We start from the raw sequence: 22,775 nt of genomic DNA, 5'->3' as shown, positions 1-22,775 counted from the left end.
CTCAAAGAACATTTTAATGATTGTGGGACACTTGTCCTGTGATAGAAAGTATGATTTCAATGCTGGATAGAATTTACGTATGCGCTCTACGGCTGGCAACAAAGAGAGACACCTAGTTTTGCTATAAGAAAGAAGCTTTGAGAACTCTATCTCCTCTTAGTCACAAAATTCACGTAAAGCATGTTCACGTACTGCATATATGTAAAAATATGAGTATATTTTGTGCACCACACTTTCTATGCAAATCGGTAAACAGTCCATCACAGTTTGTACACAATTATTCACTATATGTGCAGAACAACCTACACCTACAATTGGTTTGTTTAAGCATTCCTGAACAATACTGTAAACATTTTTTTTTACCTTTTCTTGCTGCTCCTCCAAAGTTGCAGTTGGTGTTGTCAGCACATAATCCAACAACTTTAGTTTCAACGTTGTATTCATTTAATGTCTTCAGGATATACGAAGACACAATATCGGACGTTTCACCACACTGATCTTGAAAATCCAGAACTTTAACCTGCACTCCGCTCAAAGGAAGGAAGTAGCGCACCAACGATGGAAACAATTTCGTAGCTTTATGGTTCGACGAATCTGTGTAAACTGTAATATAATTTACCTGATCCAACTCTTTCTGAAGCTCTGCAATTGCATAGGGGCTTATCACGTTTGTCACGATCGCTTCACATGTTGTTCTTGCACAAGCATATTGTGTTTTGAAGCACTTCTTAACGAGTTTCGAACTACAGTCTGTGGAACGAAACGATTGATTATGTTGCACTGTATGAAATGCAAAACACGCTTCTCCTGCTGCCAAAGTTTGTTCTTTAGGCCCAAAATTCTTGTTTCGAAAAAATGTAGAAAGAGTAGAACTAGATGCAGCAGCAGCGTCGGCAGATTTGTGTTTTGCCGTTTTCAGATGTCGTGTTATTTCAGACCTTCCACTGCTTGCAAATGAAAACTCACCCGAACATTTTTCACAGTGAACATCACTATCGCTTTAGCCTCTCTTAAGAAATGGATAAAGAGATTTCAGTTCTGAATTAAATGCACATTTCCTCCTAGGAGGCATCTTCACCCGACAGTGTTGAAATACGAGACGTGCACTTCAGGAACGCACTCTAAGCACCCCGCAACAACTGGACAGATCGGCGCCACCTGACCCTTTTGTTTGCAACTGTCTACAACCTGCTCTCTGCCGTGGTAACTACGCATTGTTCTAACCGGATGTTCATTCTCTCCAGCCCGACCACAACAGAAAAGTATGTACTGCATAAACTGTTGACATGAAAAAAACAAAAGAAAATATAAATAGAAAATAAATATTTGGACTTCGGAGACCGGAGTAGAAATCAGGACATTTCGCAGGACATATGTGAAAAAAAGGACATATCTTAATTTTATACATGGCTTCGCATTCTGCAGGACAGCCCATCAAAAAAAAGGACTGTACTGCGAAAATCAGTACGGATGGTCACCCTATTTCTACCCTCTATCAGGGTCTTCCTAAGACGAAGAACTAAACTATCATTCAGGCGAGATGGGGGCTCAAGCACTCAACCCTTCCAGCTTGGATCGAAGTTCCACCACGAGTTCCATCAGCTCTAGAATCCTCTCCCATTTTACTCAGTATCCACTGTTGTTATGCTTGAGCACCACTGACGAACTTGCCCCAGTTTGTTTGCAGTGAATTTGTTCTTCCACTTTTCTTACATGTTTATAATTCAGAATGTGTATTTGATATTAAAGCTTTCGAATAGAGTCCATTCTTTAGTAGCTGGCAATGAAAAAAATGCTAGCACGTACAGTAGTGGCATTAATTCTGGACACTTTTAGAAAAATGTTATTTTTTTAAAAATCTCGAATGTAGAAACTATATTCTGTATAGAAATATTAAACAAGTTTAAATGACATCGTTCAGTAACTTCAATAATTGCATCTGAAGTTATAATTGTTATTGTTATTTTGAACCAACAGAACGCTTGTGTGCGATTGTTGTATAGTAGGTCAACTTCCAACTGCTACAAACAATGAAGCTCACACTTAAGCCACAGTAAAATACAGAAAATACGAATAATCAGAGAACAATGCTGCAGTAAGATGAAATTCTTGAAGCTACTGAACAATGTACAACAATGATGTTCCCAGTTGACCTACTATACATCAATCGCACACAAGCGTTCTGTTGGTTAAAAATAACAATAACAATAATAGACTACAATGCTGCACTCAGATGCAATTATTGAAGTTACTAAACGATGTCATTTAAACTTGTTTAATATTTCTATACAGAATATAGTTTTTACATTCGAGATATTCGAGATTTTTTAAAAATTAATATTTTACTAAAAGTGTCCAGAATTAATGCCACTACTGTATATCTTTTTTTATTGGTTTCAATGTCCGCGGTCGACCACATTGATATTTTCCTATGTCGCTTGAAGCAAATGTTGGCATGTAATATAAGTGCACGCACAATTCTTCCTTTCGGGTCCGCGAGGTAACTCAAGCTAGCAGGTTACGTTATCTGACATTCCAAGTGTTTTCTGTAATGGGTTTTCGAGGTAACTCAAGAGGTTAGGTTAACTGACATTCCAAGTCCTTTCTGCTTCAAGACCTTAGATTTATATCTTTTCGTATTTGCAGACTCAAAACGAATATTTAATTAATGTTGTGTGACATGATCTGTCGCCGTGAAAAGGAAGTGTTGATCTTGCAATACAATATTGGCTGTATTTGTTCGTTTCTAAAAAAAAAAAAGAAAGAAGTAAAGAGATGACGTGCAGTGCATTCGTGCTCAGTTAATTAATATGTAGGTATTTATTAGGGTTGAGCCGATACCACTTTGAACCGATACGATGCCGATACTCTCACTGATACCCACCGATACCGATACTTGTATATTTCCAATGTAAAATAACAAAGGCTAGTTATATTACTTATATGTGTGTGTGTGTTTAGTATTGTTACATTTTGTAGATATGTATTTTTGATCAGGGGCGATGAATCCAAACGATGTTCTCTTGCAACAATGCATCACAACTTTACAGATTTTTTTATAGAGCAGTGACAATCGATCAGATGTTTGAAATATGGGGAAAATATTATGAGAAGCTAAGAACGAGGCGATCGTGCCTCTTACCCACCTCCTCCCCGCAATGTTGAAAAATGAGATCATGCCTCTTCAACCTCCCTTAAACTAAGGAATCACGCAAGAATAATTGGAGATTTATCAGCCCCGGACACGACATCTAAAAAACTAACAGTAAAACTGTAATGTAAAACCTACCTCGTCTCTTTTTTGTCCTTTAACAAAGAGAATAATAAATAATAAATGAAATGTAAGGAGAGAATGATAACTTGCAAGTCTCTTGCTTATATATCAGGTGATTGATTTCAGTACAGTGATATTACAACTTGACTTTGCTTTCGACATATATACTTTTGGCAAATTATTTCTGAAAATGTATTAAATGCTTAGTACTGTCCAAACTAACCTACACTTTCCAGAAAGTAAGTGCCATCAACTGTCGTTCAAATAAAATGATTCCCTTGCCGCGTTCCATGTGCCGAAACACGCCTTTTGAAACCCAGTTATGCAGGTCGGGACAACAAAAGTCTAAAGTTGGAAAGGAAAAGGGGGATTAGCCCAGGTATTTGAATTTCCAGGAATATGCTTTGTACTATGTCTGAGACACGTGCACCACTCACATGAGCGATGACTGTTTTGACTGCGGGAGGTCTCTAAACAGAGAAATGTCCGCAATACACCAGGTGCCTAATTAGAATTATTGTGACACGAGACCGCATCTTTAGGACTAAAGCCTGGTGGACTTCGAAGGAACTTCAATGGGGATAATTTCTCGTTACCCTCGACTTGCAAGATACTTGACAGTCTTACGAGGGTCACTATTTATATTTTGAGCCTAACAATGAAAAAACAGGAATTTGGCATTGAAAACTGCTTTATTGTTTTTCGAAGTATTCTCCTTTATGGTCAATACACTTTTGCATTCGTTCGAACCATTTGTCAAAGCAGTTTTTCCAATCTTCTTGAGACACCTCCATAATATGGTTTTTGAACGCCTCAACGGCGTCTTCCGCCGACGAAAATCGTTGTCCACGCAAATTATTCTTGACATTCGGGAACAAGAAGAAGTCATTGGGTGTCAAATCAGGACTGTACGGCGGATGACCCATCAATTCGATTTTTTGACTGTTCATAAAGTCGGTTGTTAGACGAGATGTGTGACAGCTGGCATTGTCTTGATGAAGAATGATTCAACGGCGTTTGTTTGTTTTCCGTATTTGACCGAAGACCTCTGGCAAACAAATTGTTGTGTACCATTCAGAGTTGACCGTTCTACGTTCCTCTAAAGACACAGTTGCCACATGACCAGTTTTCCCAAAAACACAGGCGACCATTTGTTTCGATGTGCTTCGAGCGCGAAGAACTTTTGTTAGATTGGGTTTATCTTGAAACACCCATACAGTCGTTTACGTTCCGGCTCATATGCATATATCCATAATTCGTCACCTGTTACAATCTTATATACGTCTTTTGAAGCACCACGATTGTATTTATTGAGCATTTGTGTGCACCAATTGACGCGAGCGTCTTTTTGAGTTTTTGTCAAATTGTGTGGGATCCAACGAGAACATACCTTTCTCACAGCTAAATGATCATGTAATATTTTATATATGCTGGTGGAACTAATGCCTATGGTTGCCTCAATCTCACAGTATGTCACATGACGATCTTGCAGTATTAGGTTTTGCACAGCATCAATGTTTTCTTGAACAACAACTGATTTTGGACGACCTTCGCGAATCTTGTCGGTGAGCGAATGGCGGCCACGATTAAATTCGTTATACCAGCGTTTCACAGTGGCAAGGGATGGGGTTTCATCGCCAAATGTGGAAGTGAGTTGATCGATGCACTCTTGTCTTGATAATCCACGTCGAAAATCGTACAAAATCATCGCACGGAAATGTTCACGAGTTAATTCCATTTTATTGTTGTCGCGCAATCTCCAAGGCAACATAAACAACACAAATCAAGCTATTGACAAAACATTTGAAGTATGTTATGGTCAATAATGCCAGACGATTCCGTGCAAGCGTCAAATCGCGCCTAGCTTCAATCAGTGTTGCCAAGGCTCAAAATATAAATAGTGACCCTCGTATTTGCGTATGGTTCTTTGTCACGTAATTGCTGTTCACGGAACTTGAGTCCATACATATACAAATACGTAATTTTCATTTTTCTTCAAAGCCAAATGTAAGTTGGAAAAGGTGAATGAACTTTTGAAAAGAAACAAATGTTGGTTTTGGCCGCGCTTCTAGCGACTCAAAAACAATGGTATCGGTGAAAAAATTTCAACCGATACTTTCCGATACCGATACCAATACATCGGTATCGGTATCGGTTCAGCCCTGGTAGTTTTGCAATACGATGAGATGTGTACGTGACAAATATGATTAGCTGAAAATGAAAATCCTTATTATTACAAGGGTATTAAATTAAATGTTTGATTTTTTTGTGTGTGAATGAATCCTGCGAATCTCATGTATGAATATGCATTCCCGAGTTAATTAAAAAGCTTAGCCGGTACGCATTGTCTGATTTGATTAATTTGTTACATTTTTGAGTACTGAAATCCTGTTCCTCCTCGAGCATTGAGGACCTCCGATAGGCCCAGATTTTTGGCAGGAGTATAGCACCGTGTCAAAGAGTGCAGCTAACTAAACGGGGTTAACGAGTGGAGAGAATGCAGGTAGTTGCAGTCGCGTTTGATCATCCACGCAATCCCGTCCCCTTTCACGCGTTTATCTGTCAAGGCCTCTTGAGCCACTTGTTTGATTCGCTTGCTCCAGAGATTACAGAGAGAGTTTGGTGAGCATAATGAAAAGATGATCAAATTAGTCAGTGGTTAAAATATTTTCGCTGATGTGACACTTATTCCAAATAAGTGCTTATTTATAGCTCTGTCCACGAAAACAGTCCAGTCAAGATCAGAGCTTCCCCTTACCTCCTCCACATCCGTGGCCCTCCAGGATTACAACACTTCTTCTAAGCTGCTCAGGCGACACCTCGCGCGTTGTACGTATGCGGTTGGTTTCGCCGGTTGAAATTGTTGCTCATTGGCAACACTGTAGGTAGGTGGCGTGACCTTGACTGGACTGTTTTCGTGGCGAGAGCTTTAGTACTTTTTACATATAAAATGTTTCTGTATTTGAAAAATGTGTAAATTTTTTAACTAAGTCAAACAACCTAACCACACTAACTGAGCGTTGCAAAGTGTTAGATAGGCCTACATTCTGACTTGGGCGCCGCGGAAAAATCTTGAAACACTAAGGGCGTCGTGAAACAAAAAAGTTTGGGAACCACTCAAAGAAGTTATTAGGAATTTTTCGATATCTCGTACAGTTCAGGAGATGGATTACAGGGTTTGCCTCAATTGAGTTTACCATTAAAATATATAGTTTAAAATAATAATGTGAGGTGTAATTTTAATTTACTTACTCCGAAATTATTAGTAGATCATATTTTCATATTATTTCAGGCCCTCTTCAAGTTGAAGTAACTCTTCGAAGAATTACCGTAGCAGAGGTTTTGGAAAAGGAAAGGGTAACAATTCTATTTTTCAATTTGGAACGCAAACAATTACAAAGTTTTGGAAATATCATCCAACCTTTGTGAACATGCTAATGTGACACATTGTCGACCTCGTACAGGGCTGACCACGTGGGGAATTTTATATTCTACCATTTAAAGCTATAAGTTCAATAGATTAGATATATAGATAGGCCCGTGTCCTATGTCTGCATCATTTGTGTACCTAAACGATAACCAACCCGATGGGAAAACTTACAATCAAATTAACCACATGCTGATAGATTGTAGACATAGAACAGATATCATTGATATTGATCAATATTAGCCCCCTGTACGATCTAACGTTATACTCACAAGGTCTCCACATTGTATATAAAAGAAATTAGCACAGCACCCAGCCACGTAGCCAGGGGGAGGGCTAAGGGAGCTTCAACACCCCCCGAAATTCTACAAATAAATAATTTAAATAATGTATAGGGGTAATTAATTTTACTTTCTTAGCGGGGTTACACATTGGATCGAAAATAGTTTAGTGTATAATGGAGGAACTAGGTTATGTATTTATATTTTTCCTTAAAATAATTTAAAATGTACAATGTATATATTTTTCTAAATAGGACATAAGAGTTAAAAGAAGAGTTCTTTAATTACAGTATAATCAATGCCACGGAAGTATCCACAGATGATGTAAAAGAAGATTTCTATGATGTATTAGAGAAGCATTTGATGATTGTCCAAAAAATGACATAAAAGTAGTAATTGGAGACTTCGATGCCCAGCTAGGCATTGAAGACGTGTATCAACCAACAATTGGTAAACAAAGCATGCATAAAGTAAAAAATTACAATGGTATGAGGCTAATAATGTTTGCAGCATCTCGGAATCAAGTAATAGCAACAACTCTGTTCCAGCACAAAGATATTCATAAAATGACCGGGGTAAAGGTACGCGCGGGGCAAAGTTCCTGTTAGCAATTTCTCTGGTTCAGTACATATCGTGTGGTTCCGTAAATGTTTCTTGCAGAGGTGTCATGGTGCATAAGCTGCAGACGAAGTTTTGTTTTGTCTAGTTAATTCTTGTTTACAGAATAATGTACATAAGTTTTTCTCCTTCCTGGTGTTATTTTGCCTTTTCAATATATTATATTTTCATATCATCCGTGTTGTCTAAAAATAAATTATAGTTGTAATCTCATAAACAATGTCTCCTTCAGATTTAAAGCCACTGGGCTCCTGTTGGCTGATTTAGTTACAAGAAGCCAGCATCAGTCAGACGTGATAGAAATGTCGTCTGGGGTAAAAGTACGGATTGCTCTTGGAGCAAAGGTACGCCTGAGTATATTTGCCTCAATCTGCGTACCTTTACCTCAATATACTTTCAATGTTTTCCCGTCTAATGCTATTCCTTTTGTTAAATGTTCAGTGTTAGTAAATTAAACAAAATGTGGATTGGATTTAAGAGGAAGCAAATTGCTATATATTTTATATGCACAATGCCATGTGTAGCTTTGTCCCGACGATGGGGCAAAGTTCCTATTTTACCATTTTTTATCTTTTTTTAGCACAGTAACATTATTATAAACAATTAAGTATTGAGATCTTTAAAGATACGAAGAAATGATTAGTTAATAAAGTCATGAATATAAATCCTTATTGGCAAAACTGACATCAGGAAAAAATGAAAACATTATGGTGCGAACTTTTAACCCGGTCTACCCTATGTGTAAGAAAGTTTATACCTTGGCACATGCTGCCATGTGTACAATAGGGTGGGGACAGGGCATTCAGATTTCTGTATTTCCTTAGTAATTTCTATTTTAGCTGGTTTCAGATTAGTTTTGCTAGTCGTTTCATATATAATCCGTTAGATGAAGAAAATTTATTTTTATGGCCAGATGAAGTACAGTAAAGTATTTTTAAAAAGTGGCTTTCAGTAACAGTATATCTTTTCTCAATAATCTCTTTACTTCCCAATATTTTTAACTTGCAGATAAGGGTTTTAGATAAGATGTTTCCTCGTATAGATTCAAGGATGCAAAGTAGCCATTCGTGCCGACTCACCAAAGAATTTTAACAGGTCATACAAGTCTGCTAAATTTATTTATTTGTTATTTATTGATTTTCCAGCAATTGTTTACGGACATGGTCCTGCGTTATATATGGGTAGACAAGAGAATCAACATCACATGTGATGGCTGTGGGAAGCATGAGTTCCCTCTGAGTCCCGAGGAAGCTGCCAATCTCTGGAGAATCATCCCTTATTGCTTCGAAATGAAGAAGCTCATCACAACTAGGGGAAACATTGACAGAACGGTCACTATTTTAAAAAAAGACAACTCAATTTATTATTATATATCGTAAGTAGATTTCTGAATAATCATCAAGATGTTTTTCCTGCCATTGCAGCAGAAAGGGGTTCAAATTAATTTGGGGAGAGGAAAAGATTGACATGCATGTGTGTGCAAACCTGTGGTCAGAATTTTATTTCGGGGGCGCTCATCCCTTATCAGCAACAGCCATCTAAGAAAAGTAAAATTATATATATATATATATATATATATATATATATATATATATATATATATATATATATACACACACATAACAACATACGTATATTACATAATAAATAAATTCATACACCTCACAATAAACCAGCAACAAGAATTATATAAATTGTCTCTCAAATGTGAGGGGTCCCGGGTTCGATACCCGGAGGAGGCACAAGTGGTTCGGATCCCACTTTAAACTGTAGGTTAAGTCCCGATTAGCCTTACTGTGCACAAAGTGGACTTAAAACAACAACTCAAACCAAACAACTCTCTCAAATGTGCCCACTCCTTTTCCTCAAATCTATTGTTCATGCACTGAAGATAAAGTGTCTCTTGTAATTTACAATACAGAAAACAATCACATTGCAAGCGAAGCTGTTGCAAGATGTGACTTTTTTGCAAACTGAAAACAATATTGATTTAATAGGGTACAAATAATTTCACGGGGCGCCATGGCATTCTTTTTTACATCTTTTTTCATTTAGATCATCTGGCGTTCAGAGCCGACTCCCGTCGCCCCTTAGCAACGGCTCTGTCCCCCTATGGTTGTTCCACTTTTCATAACAAGAAATGAACTTCAGTAAATTATTGAACGCATATTTTGAGTAAGGCACCTATTAATAAAAACTTAATAGTAACATATCCATATGAGATTTTTATGAAAAACTCAATATACTGACCAGGCCAGAAATTTATTTTATTATAAAACATAAACTAAGCGTAACGTTTCAACCTTCTAGCAAGGTCTTCTTCAGACTCTGCACCAAGTACAAATGTAACAAGGTACAAAACAGGACGATATATATACACAAAAATTACTCCCCTCCAGATTATTAGAAAGTTGTTCTGGAACATTCTAGCATAACATTTATCACATTTAGTCCAAGCGAGTGATAACCATCTGAAAGATGAACGAGGAATAGCTACATCACCCAATACAATCTAGAGGTTCTTGGTTCGATCCCAAACGCAGCATTGGAGTTGCGTTACGATATAGGTTCTAGCCTAAGCCCAGCATTGGCTGAATTGGTTATGAATGAATGGGAAAAGAAAGTGCTAGAAAAAGGAGGTGACAAAATAATTCTGTTTTGCAGATATGTGGACGATTATTTTGGCATATGGAAGGGAACTAAGAGGCAGCTCGACATTTTTGCCAAAGAAATAGAAGATTAAGAAAGAGGGATATTATTGGAACTCGAAATAGAAGAAGAAGAAGACAAGATAAGCTACTTAGATATAATGATGAAAAGGAAGAGAGGACAAGAAATTGAAACCGCTTGGCATCAGAAGAAGTGTGCGGCAGGGGTATGCTACCACTGAAGAAGTGATGTAAGTGAGGTGACAAAAATAAATTTTATAAAGAATATGGAGAACAGAATCAAGAAAATATGCACAAAAGAATGTGAAAAATAAGGCAAAATAAATAGTCTATGGAAACAGCTGGAAAAGAATGGCTACGAGAAGGAGGATAGACTGGACATAAACAGAAGAAGGATGAAAAGTGGCAGGGGAGAAATGGAAGAGAAACAAAAAGAGGAAGAGAAAGAAAAAGAGGAGGTTTGGAATAAGGAGTATGGGGATGACCACAGAAAAGATATGCAAAGTGCTTAGGAAAGCCGGCATTAAAACTTACAGGAAGGGAGGGAGAAGCATCTTAAGAATAACGAAGAATGCAAACAAAAAATAATAAAAAGCAAAGAAGGCGAAGAGGAAGGAATTATCTACGAAGTGAAATGTAAAGAATGTCAGAGTGTGTACATAGGAGAAACGAAAAAGAGGCTGAAAGACAGGTTGAAACAACATAGGGATGATATACGACTTAAGAGAGAGAGAGAGAGAGACAGAGAGAGAGAAATGCGATATTTAAACACATGAGAGAAACAGGACATGACATAGAGTGGGATGAGGCTAAGCAGATAGGAAGGGAGAAGAGAATACCTGTGAGAAAATGGAAGGAGGCCAAGGAAATAGAGAAGAAAGGGGAAGAAGACACAATGAACTGGAATGTGGGACTGAAGATAAACAAAGAATGGAATATGGTGTTAGAAAGAGTGGAAATGACAAGAGAGAAAGATGAGAGAAGAAGGAAGAAGAATTAACGGAAAAAGAGCGTGAGATAAAGAGTCGAACCACTTTCAGTTTCAGGTAAATGTACAGTTGAAAAGGGAAAGTCACCTGCTAGAATGTTCCAGAACTATTTTCTAATAATCTGGAGGGGAGTATTTTTGTGTATATATATCGTCCTGTTTTGTACCTTGACATTTGTACTTGGTGCAGAGTCTGAAGAAGACCTTGCTAGAAGGTTGAAACGTTACGCTTAGTTTATGTTTTTATAATAAAATAAATTTCTGCCTTGGTCAGCATATTGAGTTTTTCATATCATGGAAACAAGGCTTAATGGTGTTATAATTGGAGATTTTTATGTTCTCTTCCCTTCTTTCAGAATTCTCCTGTACTCGGACTGTGACTTCGATTTCTCAATGTATCCCTTCGACGTACAGAGATGCCAGATAAGGTTCAGCACAGGTACAGTACAAGAATAAGTAGTATTACACTATACACGCTGTTGCAAAAGTAGCTTGACAGTCTCTGCCGACTTGGTATATGTCAACAGTTAACCTATATATAGCTATATATACGAGTATATATATATAACTGATAATGTTCTGAGATTAAAAATTTCTCCCTGCTTCAACTACAGAGCAAGTTTTTGCAAGTATCTTGTCTCGAGTTGCTGTGGATGCGCTCAATACGCATTTGTTCGTATGTGGGGAGAGTTTGTGATAATTTTTTACATGAGAATCGATTAACTTGGATCTGGCCAAAATATGTGTCATACTAACGCCCGAGTTTTTGTCCCTTAAGATAGCAAGATTATATACACCTGTATATATAATATATTGAAACACACACACATATAGTATGTATGTATGTATGAATATATGTAAATATATATATATATATAATTGCATAGTGGTATCGTCGTGGTCTTGCAATCAAGGGGTCCCGGGTTGGATATCCGGCAGAGGCACATAGTGGCATACTGGATTGGATCCCACTTTTAACTCTATGCCCTGCCCCTATAAAACGAACTCGACCAATCAAGCAATATATATCATTGTTGATTTGCTTTCGATTCAAGTAATGGTTTCACAGGAACAAATTTCAGATTTGCCTCCTCCTTGATCACAGACTTACCTAAAATGCAATTTTGTTTGACTGCGTAATCAAACAAGTGTGAGGAACTGAGATAGCAGAGCTGTTATTCTAATTTGAATGGATTATATTCAACTTGACCTCATCCCACAGTGCACTTTGGGTGGAATCAATATGAAGTCGTGTCGCTGGTTTACATTTGTCGAGTGAGCGGGAGAGTTACTAGGACGAGTTACTGGTCTGTCTGCTCGACTTGACTCATCTGTGGCGAGTAGCTATTACACAATTCCTACTCTACTCTAGCAAAGTGTGATAGTGGGCGCAGCTGTTTGGTGATATTTTTACAGAACGAACTCAACGACGTCGTTGGTGATTAAAAAATGGTCTGAGACGGTTTACACACTTTTGTTTTACGAGAAATGAAACAATAGTGCACGAGAATGTGTCTAGACAACACAGACTCTACAGGGTGGCTCAATAAGTCACTTAACACCCTCAGTACAAGGCCACTGCGGCATGGAATTTGAAACTGGCGATGACCAATCATTGCCTGGCCAAGGGGGAACCACATTGACGCCACCCACACGGTCGGCGGCCATCTTGATGTCCGCCATCTTGAATTCAACTTCAGAATTTTAAATGGGAAGGGGGTCGTGCGACATATCAAAATGAGCTAGAATTTCACGAGAAATGCAATGGTGAAGGTTTTTTCGACGTATCTTTAACCAGTAAAAAGTTATGACTGAATTCTTGTACCAATGTGCTCCTTTTGGAGGTGTTAGAAAAATGCCTTAAAATTTGTTTAGCGCATCGGTAATGCATCGAGATCAAAGTGACGTCTATGGAGAGACGTTCGCATGCCATTGCAGATTATTTTAATCGGATACATCCATGAAGAGCTGTGCATTATGAATGGTTGTCGCGAACAATTTACAGTGTGACGCTTCCATTGAATTAAAAGTCCTTCACAGTGACAAGGCTAATGTTTATGTTCATAAGGAAGTTCATAAACAGAATGTGCGACCCTTGTCATCTGATAACTAACTTTGGACAGAAACTGCTTCACAACGTTCCCATAGTGTTCTGGTGTTCCTCCCTATTGAAAAAAAACTCTGTAAAAAGTACCTTCTTCCACAAGCAAGGATGAAAAACCTGTTTATTTAACAAATCCAAGTAGCCCTAAGTATTTAAGGTTCCGTTGAAAAATTGACTAACCAATCGTGTTCCACACAGCACGCCACACCATTAACTTACCAACACTAACCATTCAGCTTTGATCTGTCAAAAATGGGTTATCAGATAAAAATAATCGAATATTCTGTTTATAAACTTCCTTATGAACATAAACATTAGCCTTGTCAATGTGAAGGACTTTTAATTCAATGGAAGCGTCACACTGTAAATTGTTCGCGACAACCATTCATAATGCACAGCTCTTCATGGATGTATCCGATTAAAATAATGTGCAATGGCATGCGAACGTCTCTCCATAGACGTCACTTTGATCTCGATGCATTACCGATGCGCAAAACAAATTTTAAGGCATTTTTCTAACACCTCCAAAAGGAGCACATTGGTACAAGAATTCAGTCATAACTTTTTACTGGTTAAAGATACGTCGAAAAAACCTTCACCATTGCATTTCTCGTAAAATTCTAGCCCATTTTGATATGTCGCACGACCCCCTTCCCATTTAAAATTCTGAAGTTGAATTCAAGATGGCAGACATCAAGATGGCCGCCGACCGTGTGGGTGGCGTCATTGTGGTTCCCCCTTGGCCAGGCAATGATTGGTCATCGCCAATTTCAAATTCCATGCCGCAGTGGCCTTGTACTGAGGGTGTTAAGTGACTTATTGAGCCACCCTGTATATTGTCCTCAGAAAGCCCTTATCTGTAGTTTACATTGATAGAGTCGTCTGTCAAGTTTACGAGCGAGTGAAGAAATTCCTGGGGTAGGAAGCAACTCGGTCAAGTCGCAGTCCTCGTTGAACAGCCACTCGACTGTCCCGACTACTGGAGCGAGTGCTGGCTCCAGTACTCTGCCCAGTTGTTTACACGAAGAGAGTTGCTCGCTTTAGCTTACTCGCTCCAGCTGCTCTCCCGTCTACTTGACCAATGTAAACCACAGTAGCGACTTCTGCCTATTCGCACATTGGCACGTGCACACCAAAATAAATCTGCAATGCAATTTTTTCTTATAAAACTTATTCACTGGACACTATCTCATTCAAAACATCAAGCGTTCCGAAACTCAATCTTTCTATTTACCAGCGTCTGCCGTTGAGATACGTTCGCTTCGCACACAAGTCGCCGTTTGCTTGTTTGCAGCACGCAAGAAAAGAGAAGGGATTCGCTCTTCTACCATCGCGGTATTATGGGCTATACTCGCACTGCTAGTGCTGTGTTCACGACACAGCAGTGTTGCAATCCCATTCCATTCGAGATCGTGTGGTGGAGTAGAGACAGCGTACACACAAAATCGAATGAAACGACCCTTCTTACGGTTATGCAACCCGGAATTTTATATCATCTAGTTTCGCCAGGAAGAGCAGCTCGCGAGAAGCGTATTGTTTCCAACTCTTGAATAGCTACAGATTCACGCGAATGGGTGGAGATCTTGCTTTCCTCTTGATTTGATTTCAAAGGACAACAAGTTTATTTTGAGAATGTCTCTTGTAATAATATCAAGTGTTATTAACTTTTCTGCTTGAGTTTTTTATTATTCTTTTACCACTTCCGAACGAATATGTGAAGATTTTTTTTTTTCATTTTGCAATAACGCTTTCGGCATTTTTCCTTCAGTTATTCCTTTTGTTTTTAAATTTTTGGCGACATCTGATTTGGAAAAAGTTCTACGAAGTTTGTTTTAAATGTAAATGCATCTGGACATACAGTGTAGAGTGGGATTCGAACAACAAATATGAGCTTCCGTCGCGAATCGAACCAGCGCTCCTTTGATTATGTTTTCTTTCCACGTTTATTAAAATTTGCTTCCTTCAGCCTACTTCCGATTGTCGTATATTTCAATTCGTATTAGTTCTTTTCCCGTTTTTTTTTTCATTTGCATTGTTCGAGCCGTGATAACTTTCTCTGTTAATCTGGTTATTCGAATACTTTTATACTTTTTTTTCCTTTTCTCGATTTTCCCTTTGCACTCATTACAGATTTCGGTATCGTGCTTTTCCATATTTTCAGTAATTTAATTCTCTTGTGTATAATTCCTTTGACTATTTAATTTGCCCTTAGTTCGAATCAAGAAAATATGTTAGGAAATGTTTCCCGTGTAAATCTTATTGTATGGTGGTGTAAAATTGATGCCAGCTTTTTCTTGGGATAAGGGTTTTGAAAGTGCAAGGGTCTCATTTATTAACCATGATGGGAAGGGGGGGGGGGGCTGAGGGGTGTCAGAAATCTTCCAGACGGAATATGCCTGAAACGAAAAGTATAGATCGACCACAAGGGAAAAAATCCTTGGGACGAAAAGTCCCCGCGCAGATTTCCCTTCTTCCCTTCAGCTCGGACCATAAGGAAGCATGGTCCACTCTCCCCCGCCCCTCCTCGCGGGAGTACAGTGAACAGGAGTCGTGGGTCTGCGCAGGTTGTTTTGCTTGTGGTTCCACTCTTCCATCAGCAGGTGGGGTGCTGAGAAGGCTAGGCTATCTGCGAGCGAGGGGGAGGGGGTGACGAGCAACACTGCCACAGCGAGTCGCTGTAAATGATTTCATCGTCTGTGCTGGGTGAAACCGGTTCTTGGTGCTCCTATACTTTTCCGATACATTTCTGCCAGCCTTTTTAGCGAAGCGAGGTCATATGTTCCAGATTCGAACTCTGGTCAGGCATGAATGTATCACTGAGTTTGTCCCGTCACAATTTTATAAATTGATATTCCATCCGTATTATCGCGATTAACTCAAGAGGCAGAAGAGTGATGTAAAATAACCGAAATAGAAATTGATGCATTTGTGCCTGGTGCTAGTGGAACGATGAAGTTAACTCTTTATAAATGATGAAATAGGTAGCCCTTGCGCTCAAATACACTTATACCTTGGCAAAAAAACAAACAAAAAAAACTACTACTCTTACTACATTTGGAATACAGCCAAGAGCGATGTAAAGTAATGCAATTACATTGTGAATGTTTCACATCTTGTAATCTTTCTTTTTCTCGTAGCGGGGGCGGGGGTTCATTCATTACAAATATCTAGGAAAGGATTTAGCAGCAATCCGTGATATACTTAAGTATCATAACATGCTGCGTAGCCAGGGTTCTTGGGTCCTAGCCTTTTCGTTGTTTCTTCAATCTTCATCAATTTCCCTGAAGCATCATTCATCCTCTGTCGCCATTGGCTATATGTAAAACTTGACATAAAATGAGTAAATTTCGAAAAGAAAACACAAGGATCTACTTTTCTCATAGCTCGCCAAACATGCACATTTCCGTATTTTATACTTTCAGCGCTATCATTATTCTTGGCAGGCAATGGAATTGAAGCAACTCTCGCAACTAACGTAAACTACATATCACTCAGGCATGACAATTCTCGCGGGCAAAGTGGATTTTTTTTGGCACATGGTAGCGCAATAACTATCTTCTGGCCTCCTAGATTTAAATACTTACTTTTTATTCCAGTTGAGTGATTGACTCACAATTTCGCCATTGAAGGTTTGGGTTGTATTTGGGTTATACGTATTGTGTTTTTGGTGCGGTAGGAAAAAGCAATCTCAAAGGTTTGCACTGAACAGAAAATTGTGTGCTTTCCCTCTCTCTCTCTTCTATTTAGGTAAACTGTTGTTAGAAACATATTTTCCGAAGAATATCCACATTGAAAATAATATTCCCCAATTGTTTTGATAGGGCATTTCTATTGCTCTGAACGAATTATCTCCGTAAGAGGACTAGGGCCTCCCCGATGGCGCAGTCGTAGAGTCGTTACCTTTTAATCAAGGGGTCCCGGGTTCGATACCCGGTGGAGGAACATAGTGGTTCGGAACCCACTATAAACTGTAGGTCCAGTCCCAATTAGCCTTTCTGTGCACAAAGTGGACTTAAAAAACAACAATTCAATTCAATTCAATTGAATCATCTTATCAATATTTTTAAATCTGCATGCACCTGCTTAATTAAATAGATTATACATTTATATTCATTGCGGGAAGAAATGTGAGAGAAAACATTGCATTTTTTTCAGGGAATGCATGAGTCAATAATAATGTATATTTTACTGTATATACTCTTTTATATTGCATTGATTCATTAGTATCCTTATTTCCTAAAGCAAGCGTGAGTTTCTTTGCACACACCACGCAAGCCCTGCTTGACGTAAATATCAGATGCAGTAACTTCGCGGTTGCCTTTTGCCACCACGCTTTGGCTTTAATTCGAGCCCCGGTAGGTGCTTCGTTCGAGATACTGCAGCAGTTTTACTCGTATCTATGCCTTGAGCATGTCACTTGCAACGGAACCAATAAAATGAAACTTTCTGCACCGGAATGGGCGTGAAACTCTACATGCACCAATGATAAGTTGTTTTCAAGAGGCATGTGCAAAGTGCAGCATGTTCCTTCGGTCCGAATGTTCCCTTACGATATCATTTCATCATGCCTTACACTTCGGAATTTACAAGAGAGAATATAGTCCGCATTTTTTTGTGCGGCGTATCTCCTGCACTTCAGATTGCTACGACTCTTGGTGTGGGCGATTCATGCGTCAGGCGTTGGATTCGGTGTTACGAGGATGAAGGGGACCAAGGAATGAAGTGAAGACCCAACAAAGGCCGGCCGAGGAAGACAACCAGGGAAGAAGATGCAGGCATCATTGAGATGAGCGAGGGCAATCCCTTCATGGCTGCAAGGAAGATTCGCCATGAGTTGAAACTGGAGTGACATGCTGCAACAGTTCGGCACCGTCGAGCGGCAAAGAAAGAAGCAATGATGCATTTGCATCAAGAAACACGGATCAGTTTTGCTTTACAATATTTACCAGCTCCTCAAGAATTTTGGCAGAACGTAATTTTGAGCGACGAGAAAGTATTTTCGTCTGACGAAAATGGTCAGGTTTATGTTTGGAGGCGCGACAACACTCGCTACGGCCCCGAGAACATTTCTACCCATGCTAGGAGTGGCAGGATATCCGTGGCGGTGTGGGGATGGATCAGTTCGTCTGGAGTAGATGGATTGGTGGAAGTGTCCTCGAGAATGAATTCGCAGGAATACGTCGCAGTTCTGGAAAACCACATGCTTAAAGCGTGAGAGAGAGACACCTTGAAGATGAGATTCCGCACGTGAGTTTCGATCAAGACAACAGCAGCGTTCATACATCGAAAGCGAACACCACCTGGTTTAATCAGCACCCAGGAATTTCAAGAGTAGATTGGCCAGCGAAGTCTCCCAATCGAAAACATTTGGGCGTTGATGGTGAGATAGTGGGAACCTAGACAGCTGAGAACAATGGAAGCTGTACTGGCTCACGTGTTTGATGTTTGGGAGAGTTTAAGGAGATGACCAAACATCTGCTCGTGGAATCCTTGCCTCGTCGACTAGATGCAGTGCTTGAATCCAACGGCGGGTGGACACAGTATTGAAACCCCGCACGGTTTAACCGATGTTCTTTGTTACATCACAGAACAAAACTAATTACACACATCTCCATATGCAACTTATGTTTCCAATTCCTTCTTATTGATACCTTGGTGCTCATGGTTACTTTTTCACACACTTGCACCATTATATTATATTCTATAATATTAATATTCACATTATTGACAGATTTGATTCACATGAAATTCAAATGCGCAGCACACATGCACCCATTCCTAACACTTAACTGTTAGTTACATTACACCTATCACGTTGTCACAGTTCTAGATCAGTGGTGCCCAGGGGGAGGCGCAGACTGTGATGGAAATTTGACTGAGTAAACAGGGCACAAATTGAATTACGTTATCCATTAGCCATTGCTGTTATACAAATAGTAATTTGTAGATTGTCAGGGGAATTGTTACGGATAATAAGTAATATTGGTGGGGGGCGATATCCAACTCTTATATATTAGGCCTTAGATTGATAGGGAAATTATGGTGGGCGATTAATGAAGTTAGTGGTATTTTCAGGTTGCGGGATTGATAATTATTTTGGGGGGCAGGGAATCCCAACTCTTGTGTATTACTATTACGTCTTAGATTGCTTTTTTGGAGGGAGCAATATCAACAGGAAGTCTAAAATTGGCATGGGAATTTTGTTGGGAAGATTGAGTATTAAATTTGAGGTCGAGGGGAGGGGAATGAAGTTTTGATAAAGTGTTATGTCTTAGATTGCGAAGGGATTTCTGACGATTTAGAAATTGACAAAGGTCCGGGCGGGACTCGAACCCGGAACATTCGGTGTCTGGATCGTTAGTCCATCACTAACCTCGCTTGGCCGCAGAGCCGGTTCTCTTTGGTGGCCAAGCGCGTTAAATGGTCCACTTCCGATACCACGAAATTTCCGGGTTCGAGCCACGGCTTCACTATTGGTATCATGGTGTCAATTTAATCTAATCGTCACTCATCCTCATTAGCCGAAAGTGGCAGAAGAGCGACTTAACATAACAAAAGGTACAAAAACAACTTTAACACTCTAGTAATTTCTGATCAATAGATGCGTATTAGCTTTGATTGTTGATTCTTTAATGATAAGCTTACGATTATTATTGTTAATATGAATTGCCATCCATCAACAGAATGACGGACCAATCGATCATTTAATTCATGTCGTTTTTTTGGTATTTGTTGTCCCTTCGGATCAGCTTCGAAACCTAAGGAAATGATTAGATGTCTGTCTGAAGTTAGTGACAATGGTTCTTTAATTTCCCGTCGCTCTTTCAGCCGGCGCGGGAACCACCTTTATGGCAGTGATCATCTGTTGCCGCGTTTACCTACGAAGGAACTCGTGGCCAAACAACGAATTAGGCCTACCTCTTGGGCAAGAAGCGGCAACTTTACAAAGCCCTTCTCCCCGAAGCAGCCAGCAGGGAAACAGGATTTTGTCAAAATAACCCTTCTGCTCTGTGAATGAAAACCGGTTCAAACAGCGTTTCGACTTAATTGGACATTATCCATTGTTTTTCTTTTTGATTGACTATATATTCTATCTATATATTTCGAGACATATCAAGATATCACCTCTTCTCTCATCTTCAGACGAACAATGTTTGCTATGTCTGTAGTGTGATTGGAACTATGACAGTCCGTGATTTTTTCCAAATCCGGTCCGCTAAGCAACCAGTTTGTGAGTGTTCTTTTTGCAGAAGCAACAGCAGCTCGCTCGCACCCACAGTGCCCCGCCCACTCGACGAGACGCGTTGTCTGTGCAGTGCAGAACAGTGACAGTGTTGCCTCTCTATTCGATCTTTGTATTCTCCTTTGCCTGCCACTACACACACATTTCAGACAATTCTTCCCATACAACAAATGGAAAAGCAATCAGGCAACTGTTACATGGCTCTTTTCTAGATTTTGTATTAACACTTTCAACGGTCAAGATATGTTAAGTTGGTTCTGTTTTGTATTCCCACAATTTGGCTTCGTGCAGTATGGGTTTATATTGCAAGCTTAAAAAAAGAAAGTAGGCAACTATTTTAACATGTTAATTTTCATCCGTTTCATGATTGTATGCACTAATAATAATTGGCCGCCGCTTTGCCCGAGCGTGGTAAGCCGTCGGCTTTTGATCTCGCTGCCGAAATTCCCGGGTTCGAGTCCCGGCCTGGGTATGATTGTTTATGAGTGTTCCTTCATGAATTTTATCATACACTAATCCTCATCGTTGCGATTAGCCAAAAGTAAAGTAAAAAAAATAAAGATATTAGTAATAATAATAATATGAATCTAGCCCCCCATGGTTCCTTTATGACTGTCCTTTTATCAATTTCATCGAGTCATCATTCATCCTCATTGTTGCGATTAGCCAATAAATGGTAGAGAAGCTGCGAAAAATAAGATGTAAAATAATAACAGAATTTTCTCCGCAGAAGGAAAAATAAATGCTCCAGACAACATGCAATTCAGGAAAAGAGTGTCCTGTAATGTGAGTCTGTAAACCAAATGTAACTCACGAATGAAGAAGTTTACGTGAGGGTTTAGTCTTCTACGAAGCAATACAGGCTTGGATGGCGCAGTGGTAGCGTCATCGCCTTGTAATCAAGGGGTCCCGGTGGAGGCACAAAGTGGTTCGGATCCCACTTTAAACTGTAGGTCCAGTTCCGATTAGTCATACTGTGCATTGTGGACTTAAAAACACCAAATCAACAACCAACCAACCAATACAGGGTTGGAAACACTACGGTTATAGGTTTGGAAACACTGCTCCTCTCGGGAACTACTCTACCAGGCGAAACTAGATGATATAAAATTCCGGGTTGCATAACCGTAAGGGGGGGCGTTTCATTCGATTTTGTGTGTACACATTCCTCATATGATGATGGTAATCATTCATTGAAGGAAAGATCAAACGCACAATTTTTACCCGGCATGTTTATAATCCAGGATCTAATCAGTGTTCCAGTATTATGGCGGCGGAGCGTGATTTCGCTGAATATCATCCGTTGATTCTAATGAGAAGAGCCGAAATCAAAAAGGGAGGTTAAAAACGAAACGAAAAACTTGTTTATTGATTTCAATTTTCAAGCAAATACCTTTCCGTGTCAGAACATCACTCCCACTTCTCTGAAATCGAAATTACGGCTTCGTTGGAACGCGTCCCATTTACGTAGATAGTCTGGGATCGCAAAATCATCTGCACTGCAAATATTTCACGAAAATGTCATGAAGTGAAAATAAAATAAACGAAAGGAAGTGTAGTCATTAAGATAAGACCATTTTACTATAGCATATAATGTACCACAAATCAAAAACATTCCTGCACCATAGGCAGTAACTACAGGCACTAAAATTTGCAGGAACTATTTTGTAACCAACCGGTGAATATCTCCTATAGCAGTTGGATACTTTGAAGTATTGAATCAGAATTGCATTTCAGCGAAATCGATCTACTCTGGAAAATGTACTTGATACGGTTGATGGCTGGAAGAGATATTTAGAACTAAATATTTTAAACAATGATCAATGCACATATTCCTGCAATTCTAGGGGGTCCACGAACAGACGTTCTGATGGTGCAGTGGGACGATGAAACAAAAGGAAAATCCTGGACCTACTTCCTTCCTCTCTTTGTAGTTGAGATCTGCGTAGTTCCAGACACTGAAATAGCATCGTTCGGTAAGCCTTTTATCCTTTACGTCACAATTTTTTCTTTGTTCTTCTTGTGTGTTCGTTTTGATTTCATTATATAACATTTCTGTTTTATAACAATACTTTTGTAAGCACAATCGCATACATACACACACACACACACACACGACACACCCACATACACATACACACACACCATCACACACCATCACACACACACAC

General features: G+C 39.3%; 1 protein-coding gene across 1 annotated transcript in view; it reads left to right on the top strand.

The window, feature by feature from the left end:
* The first annotated feature begins 1,540 nt into the window (after positions 1–1,540).
* LOC145999253 (glycine receptor subunit alphaZ1-like) overlaps positions 1,541–22,775 on the top strand; it is a 28,701-nt gene continuing 7,466 nt past the window's right edge. Inside the window, exons 1-4 of the mRNA XM_083136188.1 lie at positions 1,541–1,629; positions 7,833–7,944; positions 8,746–8,975; positions 11,614–11,696. Of these exons, the coding sequence (XP_082992314.1) occupies positions 1,541–1,629; positions 7,833–7,944; positions 8,746–8,975; positions 11,614–11,696 (514 nt within the window). The remainder of the gene's footprint in view (positions 1,630–7,832; positions 7,945–8,745; positions 8,976–11,613; positions 11,697–22,775) is intronic.

This window comes from Lepisma saccharinum, chromosome 15, assembly GCF_977018435.1.
Source record: "Lepisma saccharinum chromosome 15, izLepSacc3.1, whole genome shotgun sequence".
Taxonomy (NCBI): domain Eukaryota; kingdom Metazoa; phylum Arthropoda; class Insecta; order Zygentoma; family Lepismatidae; genus Lepisma; species Lepisma saccharinum.
This window is presented reverse-complemented; position numbering and strand designations above follow the sequence as displayed.